Source organism: Quercus lobata, chromosome 10 (genome assembly GCF_001633185.2).
Source record: "Quercus lobata isolate SW786 chromosome 10, ValleyOak3.0 Primary Assembly, whole genome shotgun sequence".
In the NCBI taxonomy this organism is placed as follows: domain Eukaryota; kingdom Viridiplantae; phylum Streptophyta; class Magnoliopsida; order Fagales; family Fagaceae; genus Quercus; species Quercus lobata.
The window spans coordinates 37,589,184-37,610,393 of NC_044913.1; the positions used below are offsets into that span (position 1 = coordinate 37,589,184).

The following is a 21,210-nucleotide window of genomic DNA, read 5'->3' on the forward strand; positions in this document are numbered from 1 at the left end:
ATTGAACCGTGCTTTGTGGGCAGACCCTGACCAGAAAAAGGGTCCGGTTCCCAGTTTTTACCGGACCGGTTTAGGGTCTGGTTTGTACCGGCTAATCCAATCCAATTTTTAAAACCAAGGGGCAAACTTCCACTTTTCTCTTTTCTTTTTCTTTTTTCTTCTTTTACAACTTACAAGCAGCTAATTTAAAAAAGAGTTTTAGAGAAATCTAATCCAAAAACTCCACTTTGCTTCTATTTTAACTAATCTTTTATATTTATATTTATATATATATATATATATATATACACACACATACATACATATATGTATAAAAGTCTATAAAACCCTGATTTAAAATGAAAACACAAGTAATACTCATTGAGCAAATATCACATGTAAAGATAATGTATAACAGTCCAGTTGGTTATCCAAAAGGCAAAAGAGGTTCTCTATGGTTGGTCTAAGTCAGGATAAATAGCAAGAAAGTGATCGTGGTGTTCCTTAAGGTAATTATAGAGGACTCTAATGATTTTTTTGGATCTGACTTCAAGGGTCAAGGTCTTTATTTGGTCTTTTATGTATGGAGGAAGGATATATATATATATCTCTTTACTTTATCCCTGTTTTATTTAAATATTATTATTTTTTTCTCTGTCTATATATTAATATTTTTTTCCTTCATGTCGTCCTCCAATTTCAACAATTGTTCTTCTGAACTTCCAATCATATTCCATCAAGTTAAAATTACTTTAACAATTTTTTCTCCCCATTTTTGCCACTATCTTTATTGCAAATATTGTTTGTCTTTGTCTTTGATGTTGTTGTTGTTGTGATTTTTTAAGATAAGGAAAGTAGCGGAGGAGTCCACGGGATGTAGGAGCAATGGGTGATGGGAGGTCAATTGAGATAGATGAGATGATCAATAGGTAAAGAGGGAGGCATTTTTTTTCAAACACCCTAGCAAAGATGGCAAAAGAAGGATTGTTGGTTTTTAGGACACAATTGGTGCAAATGCGTGTGTAGCTACCTCTACAGCAAACTATGTGGAGAGGACCAATGATCTGAGGTGCCATAGCCATTGCATGGAATTGCTGATGGTTGATTTGGTTGGTGATGGTGAATCAGAGAGAGATTAGGGAAAATATAAAATAACAAAAAAGGGGATATTGGGCTACAATAACTCAATATATTGAGTTACTGTTCACAAATTACTTTTTGACTAAAGCTTATTTAGCCTAATGTAAGAGCTTCTTAGGTGAGTTTAGCTACATTTTACCTCAAAATTTTTAGTTTTTTGAGCTTGGTGTGACATGTGAGTGCTCTAATAAGCACAATAATAGTAAATAAATAAATAACCTATTACACCCTAATGATGATATTATTTTAATGGGTTTAGCTTCCTTTTAGTATAGCGACATAGGTACAACACATCAAATCAAAGAGTTTGTTCTTCTAAATCTCGTAAATAATCTATGATTACTTCTATATTAAATGTTACTGCAATTTCTCTTTCAATGTATAAAATCAAAGAGTTTGTTGAAATATCATCTTCCATTTTTTGTACGAAACCTAATTTTGATAATATTCATAGTTTCAATGCTCACTTTGTAGTTGTAGTAGAAACTAAATGCAAGCAAAAGTATAACTACTCTATAAGCAAGTTGGTAGACTTTTAGTATTCAGGCCCTCCTACCCATTGGCATAATTCAAAAATACTTGACAAATTTTTGAAGTTCTAATGCCAAACTACATTATGCTCATATTGATGAAGTTCCATTTCTAACGCTTTTTTATTTATTTATTATTATTTGTGAAGCCTTGAGATTAAAACTTGTTTACGAACAAGCATATATTATAAAATCTAAAATATTCATGTGCCTCTCAAGGATCTAGAGTCAATATAAGTACAAGTAACTATGGGCGCAAATGCTCGCGACAAGTTTGGGTATCCTAGTAGGAAGTACGCCTCGGTCTAGGGTGGATCAGGTGGAGGGTGTAAATGGAGTTGGTACCTAGATTAGGTCTAAGAACCATATATATAGCGCCCTTGTGGAAGGACTAATCTTTACCAAAACACGCATCCGAAATGTAGGTATGGAGATGGGAAGGTGTTAGGCACCTAACCCCACCTGACTCGTAGGTCAACTCCACTCATTGTGTTCCAAATCCTAGTCCCATCAAATGGCTTTCTAACATGTCATTCTAGACTCACACACACTTGAACATGTATCTAAGCATTCAACATGGCATTTCATCCCATTGCATCACATGGTATAGTCCTAGCATTCACCTAATCAATTCATGTATTTTCCAAAGGCAGTAGACATCAATCAAGGCAACAACATCAATAAGGCAACAGCATATGATAATAGCATTCAATCAAACATATACAACATCCAAGCGAGGCATCAAAGCCTTCAAACATAGATATCATTCATGTCACGCTCGTTACTCAAAGAAAGATGCATGCTCATATTTGTATGCATGACTCACCTCACTTACCTTACTACATCACAGCACCTATGCATCAATGCATGTTCATGTTATTATTCAAGCATGTGAAACCCTAATCCATAATCTAACAAATAAACCAAAAGAAAATGTTATCTCACTGACCTAAAGACCTAAACATACAAAACTAAACCAAACAGGAACAAAACATGTGAAAGAAACTGATCAAAGAAAATAAAACTAGAAGAACCTAATTTTGATTTTCTAGACACGAGCATGCGTGCGTATGCACGAGGTATGCATGCGCATCCCATGTGCATGTGTATGCATGCATGAAGCATACGCACGCATACACGCCTAAAAACACAAACCTAAAAAACATAGAATAAATAATTAAAATTGGAAATTTAATAGCCTATCATGCTGCTAATATGAAAACTAAACAACCTAAACTAACAAAAAAGATATTAAAGCAATATAATACAAAAGAAAATTAAAAAAAAAATGAAAAGACAAAGTTTGAACCTTTACCTCAACACTAAAACTCTTTTAGAACTTTGATTTGACTGTTTCCCTCGGTCAATCTAATCAAGAACAAAAACAAGAAAACAAGTAAGCTTAAAAACTCAAAGGTTAAGACCAAAATAAGTCCCAACCAAATAAACTTTAACTTGAGGATGTTTTAGTATAAAAACTCTCTCTTTAATTCACTATTTTCTAGTGAATTCGGTGTATATCGAAAAAGAGCCTTTGGGGCCTTTTATAGTGATCATATAGGGGTGTACAGCAACTCTCAAAAGATGTGGGATTCACTTTACACGATTTTATGTCCAAAAACTTTCCTTACAGGTATTCTAAAATCCTACATGCGTGCGCATACTCGAGGCATGCATGTGCATGCTCCATGTATACGTATGGATACTTAAAGGCATGCATGTGCATATGCGTGTATGCGTACGCATGCTTAGGGTTTGCCTTGCACATTTTCTTTACCAAAATCATCCTTCAAGTCAAAGTTTCACAAGATTGGGTCCTAAATCAATTATGGGCCTTTGAGTGATGTCATTATTGGAGAACGAGGACTTGGATTGTAAGGGGTACAAAATAAGATGTCTATAGTAACTTCATAGCATACTCATTAAACCAATGATTTTAATTCCTATTATCGAAAATCTATTATAGCATAAAAAATGTTTACTTGATAATAATACTCAATTGTATAATCATCTTGTTGATGACAAGCTTGACATTGTCTCTTGGCATAATGAACATTCAAATTTGGGATGTATATTGCATGCCACACAAAATGATACCACACTGGTAAGTAAATCATCACATCAATCATCTTTGAAATTTTGGATGGTTTCTTTAGCATATGAAACAAGATACATATCATTTAAAAGGCCTTGATTAGCACTACAAAGTTTGAAAAAGTATATCAATAATCTCCAAAATTTCTTTCATGAGATGCAACATGAACACAACTTCAAATAAAGTCAATGCCTCTTAATCTGAGTCCACTTCTCATTTTGAAGGAATAGCTCTTTTATTAATGATTTTGAGTAAAACTACACATGTACTTAACATTTTTATTAAGATAGAAACCGACCCAAAGTAAGAACTCCAACGAGAATCCATAACTTGTTGTAAAGTGCAAATTTGATTAAGTCCATCAAGTTCATCACTTTGATTAAGTCCATTAAATCCATCAAGTTCATCAATACCAACTATATATTCAACTTCATCATCTTTTGGCAACTTCTAATTGCTCATTATGTTTATATAAAGCACTAATAACATTGACAATTGAAGTCAATTTAGTAAAAAAAATATTGTAACAAATGTTGATAACTTCTCATGCCAATTGCAAGCTACATGAACAATAAATGTAGTGAGCATATGGACAATCCTTTTGAAATCGAAGCTTGTAATCCTTTTTGTTGGGTATACACGTGTGAGTGAAGTCCCATATTGAATAATAATGAGAAGAATGAGTAGTTAATATAATATAATCGAAAACATACTCATTGGGCTTAAACCTTTTAGGTTAAAGTGTGTTTCTGTATGTTATATTTATTATTCTAGGAAGCTCTTCAAGGTGTTTATATTAGTGTGTTGTATTATTACCTTTAAATATTTTGAATATATAAATTATGATGAGATAATAATGAATATATCACACTTTTTAGGGCTTACGCCACAATGTTAGTGACATAAACAAGCCCCAACTCGGCCATGTTTGTGAACAATCCTTCATCAACAATTATGCATCATTTTGCATCCCAAATTTAGATAAAGGATGGATAAATAAGTTAGTTTTGCCATTTAATAATATAGCTTGACGTTGAAATAATAATGTAAACTCATAAAACTTATCCCTGAGGATTTACTTTTGAATAATGCTCGGAATACAAACTATTTTACAAATTGCTGATATAGTGAGTAATTATTGATAAATGAAAAATTAATATTAATGATGGGCCTAGATAAAAACCAATAAGAGGTTGACCATATTAACATTTTGTAAAAATGTTGTAAAATAGTTTGTGACTTTTGCATTACTCTTCACTTTTTAATGATAGTTTCCCTTTAAGGAAACAGATTGTTTCTCTCTTACGTTGTGCTTTGTCTATTTGTGAGGTATCACACATAACATCTACTAAAACATCAAATACCTTCCAGCATAAGTTCCCACAGTGGAAGTCTAGTCTGTCTAGATGAGTAGCTGAATTAAAAAATAAAACCACATTATATTTTTTTTGGTTTCCAGAAAAAAAGTATCTGACGTTTCAGATATATGCAACAACACACTCACAATATGTGAGCCCCCAACCTAGGGATGGAGGCAGCAAAGCTAACACCATAAACTTTCAAATCTTCAAGACTTTGACCACACTTGCTTATGCCCCATTTGAGCTCTAAATTAAATTTTCTCTTACTGCCATGATCTTAGCCACATAATAACTAGATTTGACTGTATAGAACTCATTGTTGGAATGTGACCAAAAAATAGCATCATTTGATTGTTTTAATGATCCTATTTCTGATAATTTACAATACCATATTATAACCTCAGCATAAATACCAGAAAATGCATCTGTGTTGCCGTTTACATAGCCAAAAATATACACAAAAAAAAAAAAAAAAAAAAAATTCTAAAGGTGCCGTTTGGTTTCGGCTGGGATCCTGAATTCTCTCATTGTGTAAAGAGTCAAAGACGCATGAGTTTGGTCAGCAGAAATCTACTGGGTTGTCACACTCTTTGCCAGGTTCCGAGGCTGATCAACATTGAACCCCCTCAAGACAGTGAGATGATATGCTAGCAACTGCACCCAGAAAGGATGAGAATCAGAACTAATTACACATATCAAGCTTGCTTGATGCAAAGCAGAAAAAAAAAATGCTGGTAAAATTGGCAAGAATGAAGAAATATACAAGAAAATATAGAACTGTCAACAATTGTGGATGGAAAAGTAGTAATACGATTCTATATTTTCTTCTCTATTGCTCTATCTTTTGGGAAATAAAATGGTATATGAACTATGAAGGCGTTGCATTCAAAGACAAACCTCTGAAGATTGAAGAAAAAGAATGTCATAGATGCATTGTACATGTATTCCGAAAAAGCAAATTCTTTAGAGCTAGAAATTCTAAGTAACATGTGTCTTGTCATTCTTAAACTTTTAAGAGTTATTGCAACCTAAATACATTCAAAAACATGTGCACAGCACTGACTTGCAAGGGAAAAGATTGACATCCAAAGAAGATAGCATAAATGATGAACGAAAAGTGTAGATGCATAAAATGAGTAAAACCAATTATGCTATGGCCCCAATTGCCAGGACACTCTACACATGGTTATCGAACTAACTACTTATATCTAATGGTCCGTTTGGATTGAGGGAGAGGGAGGGGAAGTAGAGTAGAGTAGAGTAGATTTGGCCTAAAATTAGCCTATTTTTAGCCAACTCTACTGTACTTCCCTCCACTCCCTCTCCTTCCCCCCTCAAATCAAACAAGCCCTAAATGTTTATCATTACTACCCTCACATAAATGATTAGGATTCAAGTCTTGACATCAGTAGAAATTAACCGACAAACTCTAATTTCAGATTGCAGGAAAAGATAAAAAGTAAACATGCTGAAAAATTGCAGGAAATATACCTGTAAGGGGATTATATTAACAACAGGTTGAAGACAATCCTCAACCTGCGGAACTTCAATTGCGCGACAAGATTCCCCAGGGCACACTGCAGCAGCATCTCCTTTTGAACACATCACTATTAGCCGACCTTTGCGGGCATGAAGTTGCTGAATTACAGACTGCTGCTTGCTGTCAACAAAAGAAAGATGTCAGTATGAAACTAAGAATTTTGGGTGACATAGATGCTCCTATGATAGAACTCTAACCTGAAGCAAGCATCACGAGTAGCAATCACAACAATAGGGAGATTTTCATCAACTAGAGCCAAAGGACCATGTTTCATTTCACCTGCAAGTATTCCTTCACTATGCATAAGAGCCACTTCCTTTACTTTCAAAGCACCCTCCAGGGCAGTTGCATAATTGTATCCTCTCCCAAACACAAGGAGTGACTGCTCAGCAATCAATAGTTTTGCAAGATCCTTCATTTCCTGATCAAGCTGCAACACCTCTCTGACTTTGTCTGCAAAAACAAATGAGAGAGAATTTATTTTTTGATCATTGGCCTACTTCTTTGAAAAAGACACTACATCCCAAAGTAATGTTAAAGAGAGAAGCTGAGTACTTACTTGGCAAGTCAATCAGACCGTCTATTGTAGCTTCTCTTTTGGCTTCATTGGAAATGGTATCACCTCCAATTGCTAGCGCTAACATGGCCATCACTACTATTTGACTTGTGTATGCCTATTAAAGATAGTGATAACATTAAAAACTGACAACATAAACAACCAAAATAAAATTTGTATGATTACAATATTACCTTGGTACTTGCCACACCAATCTCAGCACCAGCATTTATATGTACGCCACAATGCGTATGCCTGGCTATTGCACTACCGACAGTGTTTGTTATGCCAACACATAATGCACCATTTTCTAAAGCATATTCCAATGCAAGTAAAGTATCTGCAGTTTCACCAGATTGACTAACAAAAACAGCTGTGTCTTCTCGATAAATTGGTCCTTGCCGATCCAAGAGATCACTAGCAACTTCCATAGTAACAGGGACACCTGTAAATTTTCATATAAAACAAACAAGAAAAAAAAAGTTTAAAAAAAAAATAATGGAGTTTATAATCTGCAAAACCTTACTGACAGTCACAAAGTAATACCAGAAAGTTCTTCCAAGATGGGTCTTGCAGCTAAAGCAGCATTATAGCTTGTTCCACAACCAATGAAAACTATCCGCCTGCTACGCCTAATTGTTTTAAGGTGATCTTTCAACCCACCCAAAAGAACTGTCTTGGCTTTGTGGGAGCCTCCATGAATTAGCCTCCCCCTCATTGTGGTTGTCAGAGATTCCGGTTGTTCGTGAATTTCTTTCTGCATATAATGCTCATACTTTCCTTTATTTATTTGCTGAACCTCCATCTCAAGAACAGATAATGCACGTTGCACAGAAGCAGGCCTAGAAAAGGAACCGCCATGTTTTCCCTTGTCACTATCGAACTTCAGGATTGTTACCCCTCCATCCTGAAGCAAAAACCATCATGAGAACAATTGACAATTACAAATTTATATGACACCTTAAGTTTTGAAATCAATATTAACGAAATTAGAAACAGAATTAGTCTCCATAATGTCTTTAATATGACAACAATACATATAGCAATATTACGGCAAAGAAATGCTTGCGGGTCTTATTTTTTCCTTTTTCTCTCAAGACCTAAATAGGTTTCCGGTCCACTGAGTAAAAGATTCATAGAAAAGAGGCCATAAAACTACATGTAAGCCATCTATTTCTTAAAGGAAAGGTGGAATAAACAGTTTGATCTGCCTTCGCTCTGCTAGATTGGAGTTGGGCAGCTCCCAGTGACATCTTTTTTTGATAAATGAAATTAGAAGGTGCTACAGAAGTTATATTTGGCCAATATATTGAGCCTATGCGTATGCGTAGAGAGAGAGAGGATGAAATAATGCAAAGGATACATTGGGTGTATTAATTATCTTCCAAAGGGCCTAAATTTCAGTCACTATAGATAAATATGAATTTTTTTATCTGCCAAAATCACAAAACATGTATATACAATACAGGAATAAGGCACTTGCCAAGCCCAAAAGACAAGTGGGAAAACTCGTAAAGTACATAACATACACAATAAAATGAAGTACCGTACCTTAAGATGAACTACTTCACCATCCTCAATAACCAAAACTTTCTTTGTGTGTTCAACAACAGCATTGGCATCACTGGATAAGAAAAGTTCTTTGGGATGATCATTCTTTGAGAGGAATTTTTCATCATGAAATGCTGATGCATTGTTCATGTTTTCTGTTAAATCCTGAGACAGCAGCCGTGATGGACAACCAGAGAAAAATAAATCAAATCAGACAGAAGGAAGGTTACATTTAATTTATGCACAAAATGCAGGAGATTCATAACCAAAAAAGTGTTTGCTAAGTTACACAAGCACCCTATAAGTTTTAAACCCTAGACTTCATCCTCTACCTCATTCTTAAGACGGGAGAAACAAACATTTGAGCTAAAGCTACAAAAGAGTTCATAACAAGGATTTGGTGGCATAAAATCATACTAGTAAAAGCTTAAATCTTTTCACATTTATTCTTGTATAACATCAACTTACTTTGACACCAAGGAGCAATGGACTGCCACGTTTGCAAGCAATCAATTCATTTGGATAGTGCCGGCTTTTAAAAATAAGAGCATAGGCTCCTTCAAGATGCCTCATAACTTCAAGCACCACTTGACTAAATGTGACAGTCTGATCACCTGCAACATAAATGATCAAATGCTCTAAGCTAATGTCACTTAAATTATGTTTTAAAATCCAAACAAAATTGAAAAAAAAAAAAAAAAAAAAAACCCCTTCAGAAAAACACCAGCAATAAAATTATAAAAAAACACAACATCCTGAGAAACATCAGTACAAGCAAAACATCATTATTGGGTTAACTAATGTCAGTGAAGAGAAAAAAGTATGGTGCTTTCATTCAAAAAGATAATATATGGCCTTAGATAGGTCCAAATGGTTTACTTAACTTGAGCATTTAATACTTAATTGACTAAATGAATTCCAATCAGACAAAAGCATTTGCTACATAACTAGTTTGCTACTAGTGGGTTATAGTCATTTCCCTATGAAAAGTGAAATTAGTTTTCAGTCAGCTTCATATAAAGAGTGAGGCTGCCATTTTGCTCCTCCAATTTCGCTAAAATTGAGAGAAACACCAGACAAGCTTAGAAGAGGGGCCCACTTTATAGCACAAGCTCTATGCACTGTACATGTATGTACATAGCTACCACATACAAAAGTGCATGTCTTTTGCTAATTACAGTCATGCATATATGCAGATGTATAATATGTTTTCATCAACATGACTGAAAGAGTTGTAAATAGAAAGATAATGCTATAATCTACCCAGAAATCTCCATTGATATTCTAGAGCTATTTTACTACTTCATTGGCAAAGTAGCTGTACTAAATGAGTTTCTTAAAATTCACAAAAGCACTTTTCTATTATTTAAGCTAGCAAACAGACTTTATTCACAAGTTAAGGTCACCTTCTTCATTTGCTTTGTCAAAAACAAATTTGGTAAGCTTTGGAATTACTTCTGTGTCTGTTTCAGATTCAAATGTGAACCCATGTCGGACTAGAGTTTCCTTTAAGACCTGAAGATATAAAATATAAGAAAATAACTCAGCGAAAGCCCATAGATAAGTTTACATATGCAAATTGAAAACGCTGTTTCTTTAAATTGAATACAATTCAAAAGAAAAAAAATCCACATGAACATTGTTGTTATTATTACAAAAGCACATGCATTATCTACTCCACAACCACAATGACTACTGTCTCAACTCTCAATCACATGGCTAACATGTACTGCACAGCTACCATCACAACAACCAAGTACTCTACAGTAATAACCACTATGTGTTGCTATAGCAATCATTCGACTGCCTCAATGCCACTGTAACCTCCTCCACCACCATCCAATAACCAGGGTTCAATATCCTGCATTGATGGCACACCTGTCGGACTCACACACAATCCCCATCACCTTTTCGACACCATGCTCACACAAGCTATCCCAAATTAAGTAAATACTTATTATTACCAAACCATTGATGAAAAGCATTTCCAAATGTGTCAAAAAACTAAAACCCAAGAAAAGCAACAGTTTTTTTTTAGAACCTAAAAACCATGAACAAATCTAGAAATGGCTTACATGGACTTGAGAAACGCTTCTCATATGGAATCTAGTATAACTGGAGTAAGATTTTATAAATCAAAATATGAATCAGGAAAAAAAAATTGACCTAATTAAGGACGTGTAAAATGAACTCCATATCCATTTGCAACAGTTTGATCCTCACCAAACAGGCTACAAACATAACCTCACAAAGCAATAGCAATAGCAAAAGCAAAAGTAATATAATATGCTACTTATATTACTTAGCCATTCTTTGGTAGAGACTCAAGCCAAGTCCAAGACCAGCAGCAAAAAATGCTGTCTACTCCCATGAGAATTATAGAATTGAGAGAACACATCAGTCAAGTAGAATGCATCTTAGAGGACTATTATTACCAAAAAAGATCTGTAAGGGAATTAAAAATAATAAAGAAAGGAAACATCTTGCTGCAAAAATATTAAGCAAACCTCATAGTTAGTAATAACCCCGTTATGAACAACCAAGAAGTCATTTCCATCACCAGAGCTTTGAGGATGGCTGTTCCTCGGAGCTGGCTCTCCATGGGTTGCCCACCGGGTGTGCGCTATGCCAGCATGGACAGAAAAGGATTCATCCAAATTCAAATCTGTTTCAGCAACCTCTGAAAATACCAAAATCACCATTAGTTATATATATATATATATATATATATATATATATTGATAAGTACGTTTTCACCCCAAGGGACTCAGGAAGGGGAGATTCTAGTGACATATGCTTCATGGGGCGTTGCCCCCAACCAATTATGTTATCCTTTAGAGTTACCCTTAGTTCTACATTCATTCATGTTAAAGAAAATATAACAAACTAGATTGGTCCATTTTATTGTCAAATACACATGAGCTTGTTTGCGAGCTTCTTGACTAACTTATTCTTTTCCCATATAAAGTAAACAACACAACTAAAAAATTTTCTCCCTTCACAAATCTATGCTATATATTTAATAAATAAATTATAGTTGAAATTATATTATTTGAGTTAATTAGATGGTATGGTTTTCTTTGTTGATAAATTAGTTAGATAGAATGAAATTCATTTATGAACCTATAAAACTAGATTTACCAAAGTTGTATTTTTAAAAAGTATACATAATTTTTACCACAAAATGGACTATTTATGTATCAATAAATTATAAAGGCTAATTTGCTATCTTAGGAACCTATTTAGAAAATTACACAATCTAGTATCAAGTTTATATATGAATAATTTCATGTATTTATACATATAAATATACAGGATTTTTTTTTGAAGAAAATAAACATACAGAATATTAAGTTAAGTTAAAATTGCAATAGCTTATCCTTGGTCGAGCATAGCAGCCGCATATGATATTACGTATATTCAAATAAAGCCTCATATTCGCATTATAAAAAAAAAAGTTTCATACTCACGAACTTGTTCACAAACACATTATTATGTTTGTACTCAGCTGATTTAATAGTCAAACCTAAAATTGGACTTGACCTTGACTTGTTTGCTAAATAGACAAACGTAAACAAATTTTTTTCCAGAACTTTTAAAAAGGAAAATTGAACCCCCCCATAAAAAGAAAAAGAAAAAGAAAAAAAGAAATGAGAATGCATTGCAAACAGAAAGATTGAGACCCTGACCCTCCATGGCCCACATCCCAAAAAGTTGAATTAGATCAGATGTTAAACGTTTTTAACATTTTGAAAGAGAAAGTCCATGTTTATTCCAACAATTTCTCTCCCACCACTTTTATTGTAGCAATTTGGGTGTGTCAGTAAGTATTGTCAATTGGGTGTGTTGTTGATGACAAATACATCACTATTCCCCATCAATCATATCTAGAGACAAAATTAAATGTTACAAAACAATATAATACACAGTTTCATCGGTGAAAAAACATATGGAAAGGCAAAGAAATTAGAAACTGTAAAAAAGAATCATTAATTAAAAATCAGACAGAATTCTCGGAAATTAAACAGAGCATCAAAATCAATCAAAACCCAAAAAGGAAAGAAAATCAGAGACAGAGAGAGAAGGGACCTTGATAGACGGATTTGACAAGGGACTCGATGTTGCCCTCTCTGCGAAAAACGAGAGGGGGCTGAGAGACGGTGGAACTGTGGGAGGAAGACGATGATGGAATTGGATCGGAGGAATTTGAATCGATGGCGATCCCAGCAGAATCGTAGCCTCTGTATTCCAAACGGCGGAGGCCATTGAAGAGAACCTGAAGAATATACCTCCTCTCTTTGTTCACATTGTAATTCAAATACGCAAATATTCCACACATTCTTTTTCTCCTTCTCTATCTTGCTCTTGCTTCCTTCTTCTACTTCTGCGAAATTTAAAAAGAGAGAGGGAGGAGTGGACCGGTTGGACAGATTTGACTTTCTGACTTTCTGACTTTCTTTTTTGGGTTTTTCAAGAAATAAATATGGGATTTTTTTTTTTAATAAGAGAAAAATGGGATTTTGTTTGTCGATTAGTTGGTTGGGTTTCAGTTTTTCAGTCAGTTACAAATCAGGTCGAGTTAAGAGATTAGCCCGTTTGGTTAGATTAATCTATTTGTATTTTTTAAAAATATGTATAATATTATTTAAAAATTAAAAATATATATTTAAATACGTATACTGTATAGTCCTCTGATTTGATTTGAGAATACTTTAAAAAAACAATTTAAATAAGGATAATTGTGTAATTTGAATGTGCATCATAACTTGCTGTTGTGGCACTACATGATTAGCCTCAACACCAAAGTCATACGTGTTTTTCCAGAATTATTGGCCCGACTGGGCCTGCCTGCATACACAACCGGTAGGCAAACACTTTTTTGTTTGTTTGTTTGGTTTTTTTTTTTTTTTTTAATAATAATAATAATAATAATAAAAATTAATAATAGGGAGTGCAAAGGGGGACACGGTCATTTGGGGGAAATTTTCAAATTTGGGTAGTTTCCTCACCTTTTCCCGGACCTTCACGTGTAGTTAAGGAAGGATACCTATCTTGTCTTGTATAGAAAATACAGAAGAAGGAAGGATATCTATCTTCTATTTATTTATCTATCTTTTTTTTTAGAAGATATTTATTTATCTATCTATCTATTTATAGAAATAATTCAAATTTCATAAATAATTATGGCAATAATTCAAATTTCATAAATAATTGTTGATCTATATCATATCATATCTAATTATATTATATATTTGCACGTGTGATGAGTTTTTTTTTTTTTTTTTGTCTATTATCGTAATTTTTATTTTTAAAATTTTTTTGGATAAGTTTGTTTTGGAGCATAAATTAGTAGGAGAGTGTCATATTTTTGTAGGCATATTAAGTTGTTGTCCTCAAGTTTTTTTCCATTAAACCTAAGGTTAAGGGTTTTTTTTTTTTTTTTTTTTGATAAGAAAGGTTTATGGGGTATTTTTGAACTGCATAAAAATCCAATTCAAAGAGATGAATCATCTTATAAATAATATAGATAATATTTGAATCTCAAAAGGGCTATGTTGACGAAAATTGTTAACCCATGTTTAACAAATATTGTCAAATTATGTTTAACAAACATTGTCAAATTATGTTTAACAAGAATTGTTATTTAGTCAAATTCATCAAACATAATTTCACCCATAGGCCTTTTGGCATATGAGTTTTATTGATGTGAGTAGCATCCATTCAAGATAATGTGTCTCTTAATTACAATCTATTGTTTCAAGAGAAGACTCTTTGATTCCAACCACGTTGTCTTTGTACATAAATTTATTTATTTTCATGTTTAAGGGGATATGTGTTTTTATTTATTTGTGGCTGCACCTAATAATTTATTTAGGTTGCTTACGTACCCTTGACAGAGATCAAGCCAATTCGTAATTCTTAATTTGAGGTTTTAGATTTAAAATCCTCAAATATGATTTTTCCCAATTTAAATAATGGACATTTAAGTCAAATACTTGGTGTTTAATTAAGTATTGACTTAATTTTGCTTTTGGGTGAGATAATTGGTTTTAATCTCAAGGATAAGTCATGTTTTTATGGAAATTGAACCAAGGATTCCCTCTTTGAGAAGTCGAATGTCCAAGCAATTTTCCCTTTCTTTCATTTGCTTCTTTGTAGGAATTTTAATGATATTTTGATTGAGATTCCCAAATTTAATTAAGGGAAAGAGAACTCCTTTGTTTTAGGAATTTTATTTTTTATGAACATGTTTTAGGAATTGGGAATTGAAAAGTTTCCTCGAATCAATTTTTATGGTCATTTTATTTTGTGAATTATTAACTCCAATATTGATTAAGAAATTAGGAATGCCAAAGAATTAGTCATGCTGGAATTTGAAGGAATTAGAATCCCCACTTTATTTAAAATAATTTTGGGAGTCAAGGACTCCATTGAAATGTGGTAGAGTCAAGGACTCCATTAATTTGGTAGAGTCAAGGACTCCATTAAAGTATGGTAGAGTCAAGGACTCCATTAATATGATAGAGTCAAAGACTCCATTAATTGGGTAAAGTAAGAGACTCTATTAATTTGGCGTAGAGTCAAAGACTTAATTTTGTGTAGAGTTAAGGACTATTAATTTGGTAGATTCAAAGACTCAGTTTAGAAAACACTTAACTAAAACTTGAGAGAATTTTTATTTGATAATTTTCAAATAGGATTTACGAATAAGGGACTCGTATCAAAGCTTCATGTATGGAGTTAGGAACTCCTCATGAAACCCAACCCTATTTGTTTTACCAAACAAAAATTCAGATTTGAAGAAGAGGGAGAGGGAGAGGGAGAGGGAGAGATTTTCGTAGAAAAGGGACTGATAAAATCCCAACCTAATGCGTGTTGCTCCTTTGCTTGTTGCTCTCTATCTCTGTCTATGTCTCTCTTCTTCTTCTTTTTCTCTCTATATTTTTGCTGTGTGTTTTCTCTCTATCTACGTGCTTGCTTTCTTTTTTTGAAACCTGCTGAAGTCTCTTTAATTAATAGAGGAATTGAAAAACCGTTTCCCCCTTTTTTTCTCTTTTAACTGATCAATTCATGGAGTAGTTTGCGTCAGTTTCTCTTCAGCAGTTCCTTATTTGTGTTCATTCGTGCCCACTATTAAGCTTTTTGCTCCTTTTTTGTTTGTTCTGTCTTATTTTTCGTTTGTGTCATCCCCACTTTTCAACTTTTCAGCTTTACTTTATTTTTGAATTTTTTTTTTAAATTTTAGCCGGCCCCACCATTAAGCTGTGTTCCTTGTTTCCTAATTGTGTCATCACATTTTCCATGTGGCTTACACTTCTCTTATAAGTGCATGCTCAAAGGCATTTCTCTTTCTTTTGGAAAAAAGTTAATAATTTGCACCCATTATAATTTTGGATTACTACATTTTCTAATCACAAAAAAACTTATGAGTGATGAAAATTTATTTCACTTGCAAACTTATAATACTCATCACACTCCCAGATTTTTTTGTGATTGGAAAATGTAGTAATTCCAAATTATAATGAATGCAAATTATTAACTTTCCAAAAAAATAGAAGAGCCTCAAAGAGGCTAGTGTTTATTTTATTGAGTATAGTTGTAGTCTTAAGTTACAACTAATTTTATACTTAAACTTTGTGCTTTTTTTAATAGCATTTCAAACACAAACTCTCACTAACGTATTTTCAAAAGTTTTCCCTTTTTATTTTTATATAGGAATTCAAACACAAACAAAACTTGAGGATAATTTAGTAAAAATATATTTTTAACTCCCACATAAAACTAAACTATTCTTTTTTTCATCAAATCCTAAATTCTAACCTCTTTTATCTCTCCCTTTATTTTAAAAAAATTGTTGTTTCTTTAAAATTTCAATTCTCAGTTTAATTTTTTTTTTTTTTTTCTAAATCTCTTCTTCCCTATTTGAAAAGTATATTTTCTATTTGAATTTGGTTACTTCTTGGTCCTTCCTTTCTTTTCTTTTTTATTTTATTTTGTTTTTTGTTTATTTTAAACTCAAATACTCTTAATTGTTCGGTTACTCTTTTTTTTCTTCTTCTTTTTTTTTTTATCTTTTTTTTTGGGGAAGTACATTTTTTTTTTTTGGAACCATTTAGGGAAGTGTGTTAGGTTACTTTAAAAAAAAGAAAGAAAAAAATGTCAAAAAAATAAAAGAAAAATTCTCCTCTCAAAATCACGATTTTTTAAAATCACAAACAAAAATAATTGAATTTAAACAAAGTGATAAACATCAATTCGTTATTGATAAACTTCTCTGATTCAAATCCTTTAAAAAGAGTTTGTGTTTGAGTGAAAAGTTTGAAAATAGCCACACACAAAAGGAAAAGATAAGCCCCCCCCAAAAAAAAAAAAAAAGAAATTTGATATACGTAGATAAGTATATTTTCAATTTGTATTCGGTTACTTCTTGGTCCTTCCTTTTTTTTCTTTTTCTTTTTTTAAACTCAAATAGTCTTAATTGTTTGGTTACTTTCTTTTTTTTTTTTTTTTTTTTTTTTTAGGGAAGTATGTTGGGTTACTTTAAAGAAAAGAAAGAAAAAAAATTATCCTCTCAAAATCACGATTTTTTTTTTTTAAATCTCAAACAAAAATAATAATTATTATTTTTTTGCAAGCAAACAAAAATAATTGAATTTAAAACAAAGTGATATAATCATCAATTCGTTATTGATAAACTTCTCAGATTCAAATCTTTAAAAAGAGTTTGTGTTTGAGTGAAAAGTTTGAAAATATCCACACACAAAAGGAAAAGATAAGCAAAAAAAAAGAAAAAACTGATACACATAGATGCAAATGACAAAGGTATACAACAAACACTCAAATAGAGTTTTATGCCAGAGTGATTCCTTTTGGGCTTTATTATACGTATAGACAACTTAAAAAAAAAAAAAAAAATTTGTGTGAGTTAAAACTTAAAACTGAAAAGTTTGAAAATATCCACACAAAAAGAAAAATGAAAAAGAGGAAAAGATAACGAAAAAAAGAAAAGAAAAAGAAAAACAAATACATGTTGGTGCAAAGGAACAGAAAAGAAGAAGGAAAATATAAGAAAAAAAAAAGATTTTGAGGCACGTGATATTGAAGTCAATCACAGGTAATAAGCAATAGTCAAATACCATTGAATCCCTATAAAAATCTCATTCACCCACAGGTAAGTACACCTCAAATTCTAAATCATTGGTAGTCATGGAAGGTAAGAACTCAAACAATAGTCAATGATAAAGAAAAGAAAGAATAACTTGCAATTTAGATTAGAGATGCAGAAGATAGAACTTGAAAAGCCATTTGAATTGTGTAAATTATGTTGGATTGTTTAGAACCCAAATCTGGAAATAGAAGAAGAAGAAAGAAGAGGATGAGACTGAATGTGTGTAATTTGAAGAAGAATGAGAGTAGATGTTATTGGGTTGTAAACTGGCAAAGCGTACGTGGGTTTGTGGGTTATTAAAGTAAAAAAGTTTTATTTTACATATTATTCCTGTTAGTTGAAAACTTGTAAGTGAATGATATATGGGTATTTTAGAACTATGAAAATGAGAAATCCAGACGGAAGAAACCCCTTAAATAGTAGTATAGATATTTGACTAAATGGTGCCATGTCCCACCTGCATGACTGCATTCTTTCCCATTTCTATTTATTTATTTATTTTATTTGATGGGCACATTGTGGCAGTATTAGTTAGCTTTGGCTTTGTTAATTTTGAAGAGGGCGTTTATTATTATTTTTTTTTGTCTCACAATATTGTCCAAAATTTATATATAAATTTTTATAAATCTTGCTTAGACATTTTTTTATATACAAATTTGTTATGGCATGTGTTTCTCTGTCTCTCGAAGAAAGCTCTCTTTAGCTCTCTCTTAGACAGTAGAATAGGGGGTCACTTTCCTTTATGGAGGTGTTTTAGTCTTTCTTTGAATTAACAACATTAGTTCAAAGCTTATGGGGTTCCTCTTTTTGTGGGATTCGTGGGAAACCCTTTTTTTTTGTGTGTTTTGTGTTCAATATCTCTATTTTCTTTTTCACTTCCAGCTACCATGGATGAGTTAACTTCCAATTGGAATCGTCTGACCCTTTCAGATAGGGAGGGACCAGGTTGTTGTCTTGATGATGAATTGAGCTCGCAAGAGTTCTTCTTGGCTACTAAGTTTTTAACTAAGAGGGCGGTCAATGTGGATGCCATAGCAAAAACTTTTACTCCACTTTGGCGCTCAAGGAATGGTTTTCAAGTCCGTAATTTGGGTAACCATATGGTATTGTTTGTGTTTGATAACAAAGAAGAGGTCGAGAAAGTGATTCAGAGTGAGCCGTGGAGTTTCAACAAACACTTAATGGTTCTAGAAAGGTATGATAAGAACAATTTAGTCAAGAAGCTTCAATTCAACAAGACTACTTTTTGGGTGCAAGTTCATGGCCTCCCAATAAAGTTTATGAATGCGAAGGTTGCAGCGAAAATTTGTGAAGCCTTAGGAACGGTGTTACCTTCTACCAATCAGCAGGAAACTGAGGGGGGCAACTTCGTTCTATTAGAGTGTCTTTGGACGTCACTACTCCTTTGTGTAGAGGGTGATTGGTTTTTATAAGAAGAGATAAGGAAGTGTGGGTTAGCTTCAAATACGAAAGGTTGCCAAACATTTGCTATTGGTGCGGTTGTTTCGATCATAATGATAAGGATTGTGAGGTGTGGTTCAACAGTGAAGGCACTCTCACACTAGAGCAAAGGCAGTTTGGTCCAAGTCTTAGAGCAACACCTTTTTTCCCATCAAGAAAGCAGGTTGTCTTGGTCCTAGGTTTTTACAAGTCAAGGCAATGCTCAATCCCAAAAGTCAGCCCCACCATCCATGGCTGAGTTGAAAAAGTAGAAAATGGGTGGTTCAACTACTCCGGAGCAGACGAGTAGCAGTATAGACGAAGAGGGAATGAAGGAATCAATGTCATCGAAGGTATTAATTATAAGCATTCAAAGCAATAATCATAAGATTCTAACGGACCATAGTCAATCCCCTGCCAGCTGCACCTCTCTTCCAGCCACACGAAGCTTTGAATGGAAAGTAACCGATTCAGACAATGCATTAAATGAAAATAATCACCAGCAATTTCCTAGCCAAGCAGGTAACGTCAAACAGCCTTTAAATACAACTTCCTTACCTTTTTCAACCATGATTTCAACCCCAACCATTAATATCAATCCAGCTCACCTGAACCAAAAAGGAGATTCATTACCACCTTCAACCTCGGTTTCAAGTCTTTTACTCACTTCCAAAAATGATAGCCAAGAAACACGTGCTCCTCACTCAAATAACCTTAACCAAAATGGAAATATCCCACAACCTTTCACTCCGGACCCTACCCCAAATTTAACCCCAACACGTGACCCCTTTACACCATGTGCCAAACCTGAAAACCCTAAGGTCTCACCACAGCCACCTAAACCGAAATGGACCAGGATTGAGAGACCAAACCACTGAACTTTAGTTAACCCCGCCCATACATCCCTAACCTTAGGAAAAAGAACACCCATGCAAGCTGAATGCTTTCTTGTGTTACCAAACAAATGTCAACAGGTTTCAAAGGAAGCAATAGAACAAAAAATAATATTGGTGGAGGTTGATGCTCAGCCCGCCAATCACAATGAATTGCTTAATTTGGAACTGTCGTGGGCTTAGGAACTTGCGTACAGAGAAGTAGCTTGGAGATATGACTTAGGCAAAAGACCCCTCTGTCGTGTTTTTAGCCGAAACATTGGCAGACAAAGCAAGGCTAGATATAGTTCAACGAAGCATTGATTATGAACACAAATGGGTAGTACCGAAGGAAGGCCGTGGAGGTGGTCTTGTTCTATTTTGGAAATCAATAGTAAACTTGGAGGTGATAGATTCATCACAATACTACGTTAACACTTGGATTGATAGGGGTTCTGAACATGAGTGAAGGTTCACTGGTTTTTATGGGGAACCAGATACATCATAAAGAATTGAAGTTTGGGACAATTTGCGAACTTTAAACCACCATCCACAAACCCTGTGGCTATGTGCAGGTGACTTCAATGAACTCACTTGGCAGAAGGAGAAACTAGGCGGGGCTATCAGACAACATAGGTAGATGCAACTCTTTAGAGATGTTATTGATGAATGTGGGTTCTTGGGCCTTGGATTTATGGGTAATCGATTCACATGGAGCAAACATTTTGAGGATGGACATTCAATTTGGGAACAACTTGACCAAGGTTTGGCTAATGATGCTTGGTTTCTGAAAATCCCGGGTTCGATTGTTCAACACCTACAAAGTATCTCCTCTGACCATTATCTGCTTTTGATCAACCTGTTGGGTTTAGATCCTCCCCCCAAAAAAAGAATTTTCAGGTTTGAGGAAATGTGGCTATCAGATGAACGTTGTACAGAAATGGTGGAAGCATCTTGGTCTTCCTACTCTGTGGGGC

General features: G+C 33.7%; 1 protein-coding gene across 1 annotated transcript; it reads right to left on the bottom strand.

Moving 5' to 3' along the window:
- Positions 1 to 5,382: 5,382 nt before the first annotated feature.
- On the bottom strand, positions 5,383 to 13,304 carry LOC115964156 (glutamine--fructose-6-phosphate aminotransferase [isomerizing] 2). The gene is made up of 11 exons (XM_031083505.1): positions 12,842 to 13,304; positions 11,260 to 11,432; positions 10,159 to 10,267; positions 9,221 to 9,366; positions 8,753 to 8,917; positions 7,748 to 8,108; positions 7,396 to 7,646; positions 7,205 to 7,319; positions 6,843 to 7,098; positions 6,597 to 6,765; positions 5,383 to 5,759 (listed from the first exon to the last, which is right to left on the bottom strand). The coding sequence occupies exons 1-11, from the start codon at positions 13,089 to 13,091 to the stop codon at positions 5,676 to 5,678; spliced, it is 2,079 nt and encodes a 692-aa protein (XP_030939365.1). The 5' UTR covers positions 13,092 to 13,304; the 3' UTR covers positions 5,383 to 5,675.
- Between the last annotated feature and the right edge of the window lie 7,906 nt (positions 13,305 to 21,210).

Bases quoted from the DNA above. Each gene is read 5' to 3' on its own strand.
- LOC115964156 (XM_031083505.1), bottom strand. From the start codon at position 13,091: ATGTGTGGAATATTTGCGTATTTGAATTACAATGTGAACAAAGAGAGG. The intron at 8,918-9,220 runs GTAAGTTGATGT...CTGCTGTCTCAG, and splicing joins CATTGCTCCTTGGTGTCAAA to GATTTAACAGAAAACATGAA. The intron at 7,647-7,747 runs GTATTACTTTGT...GAAAATTTACAG, and splicing joins CATCTTGGAAGAACTTTCTG to GTGTCCCTGTTACTATGGAA.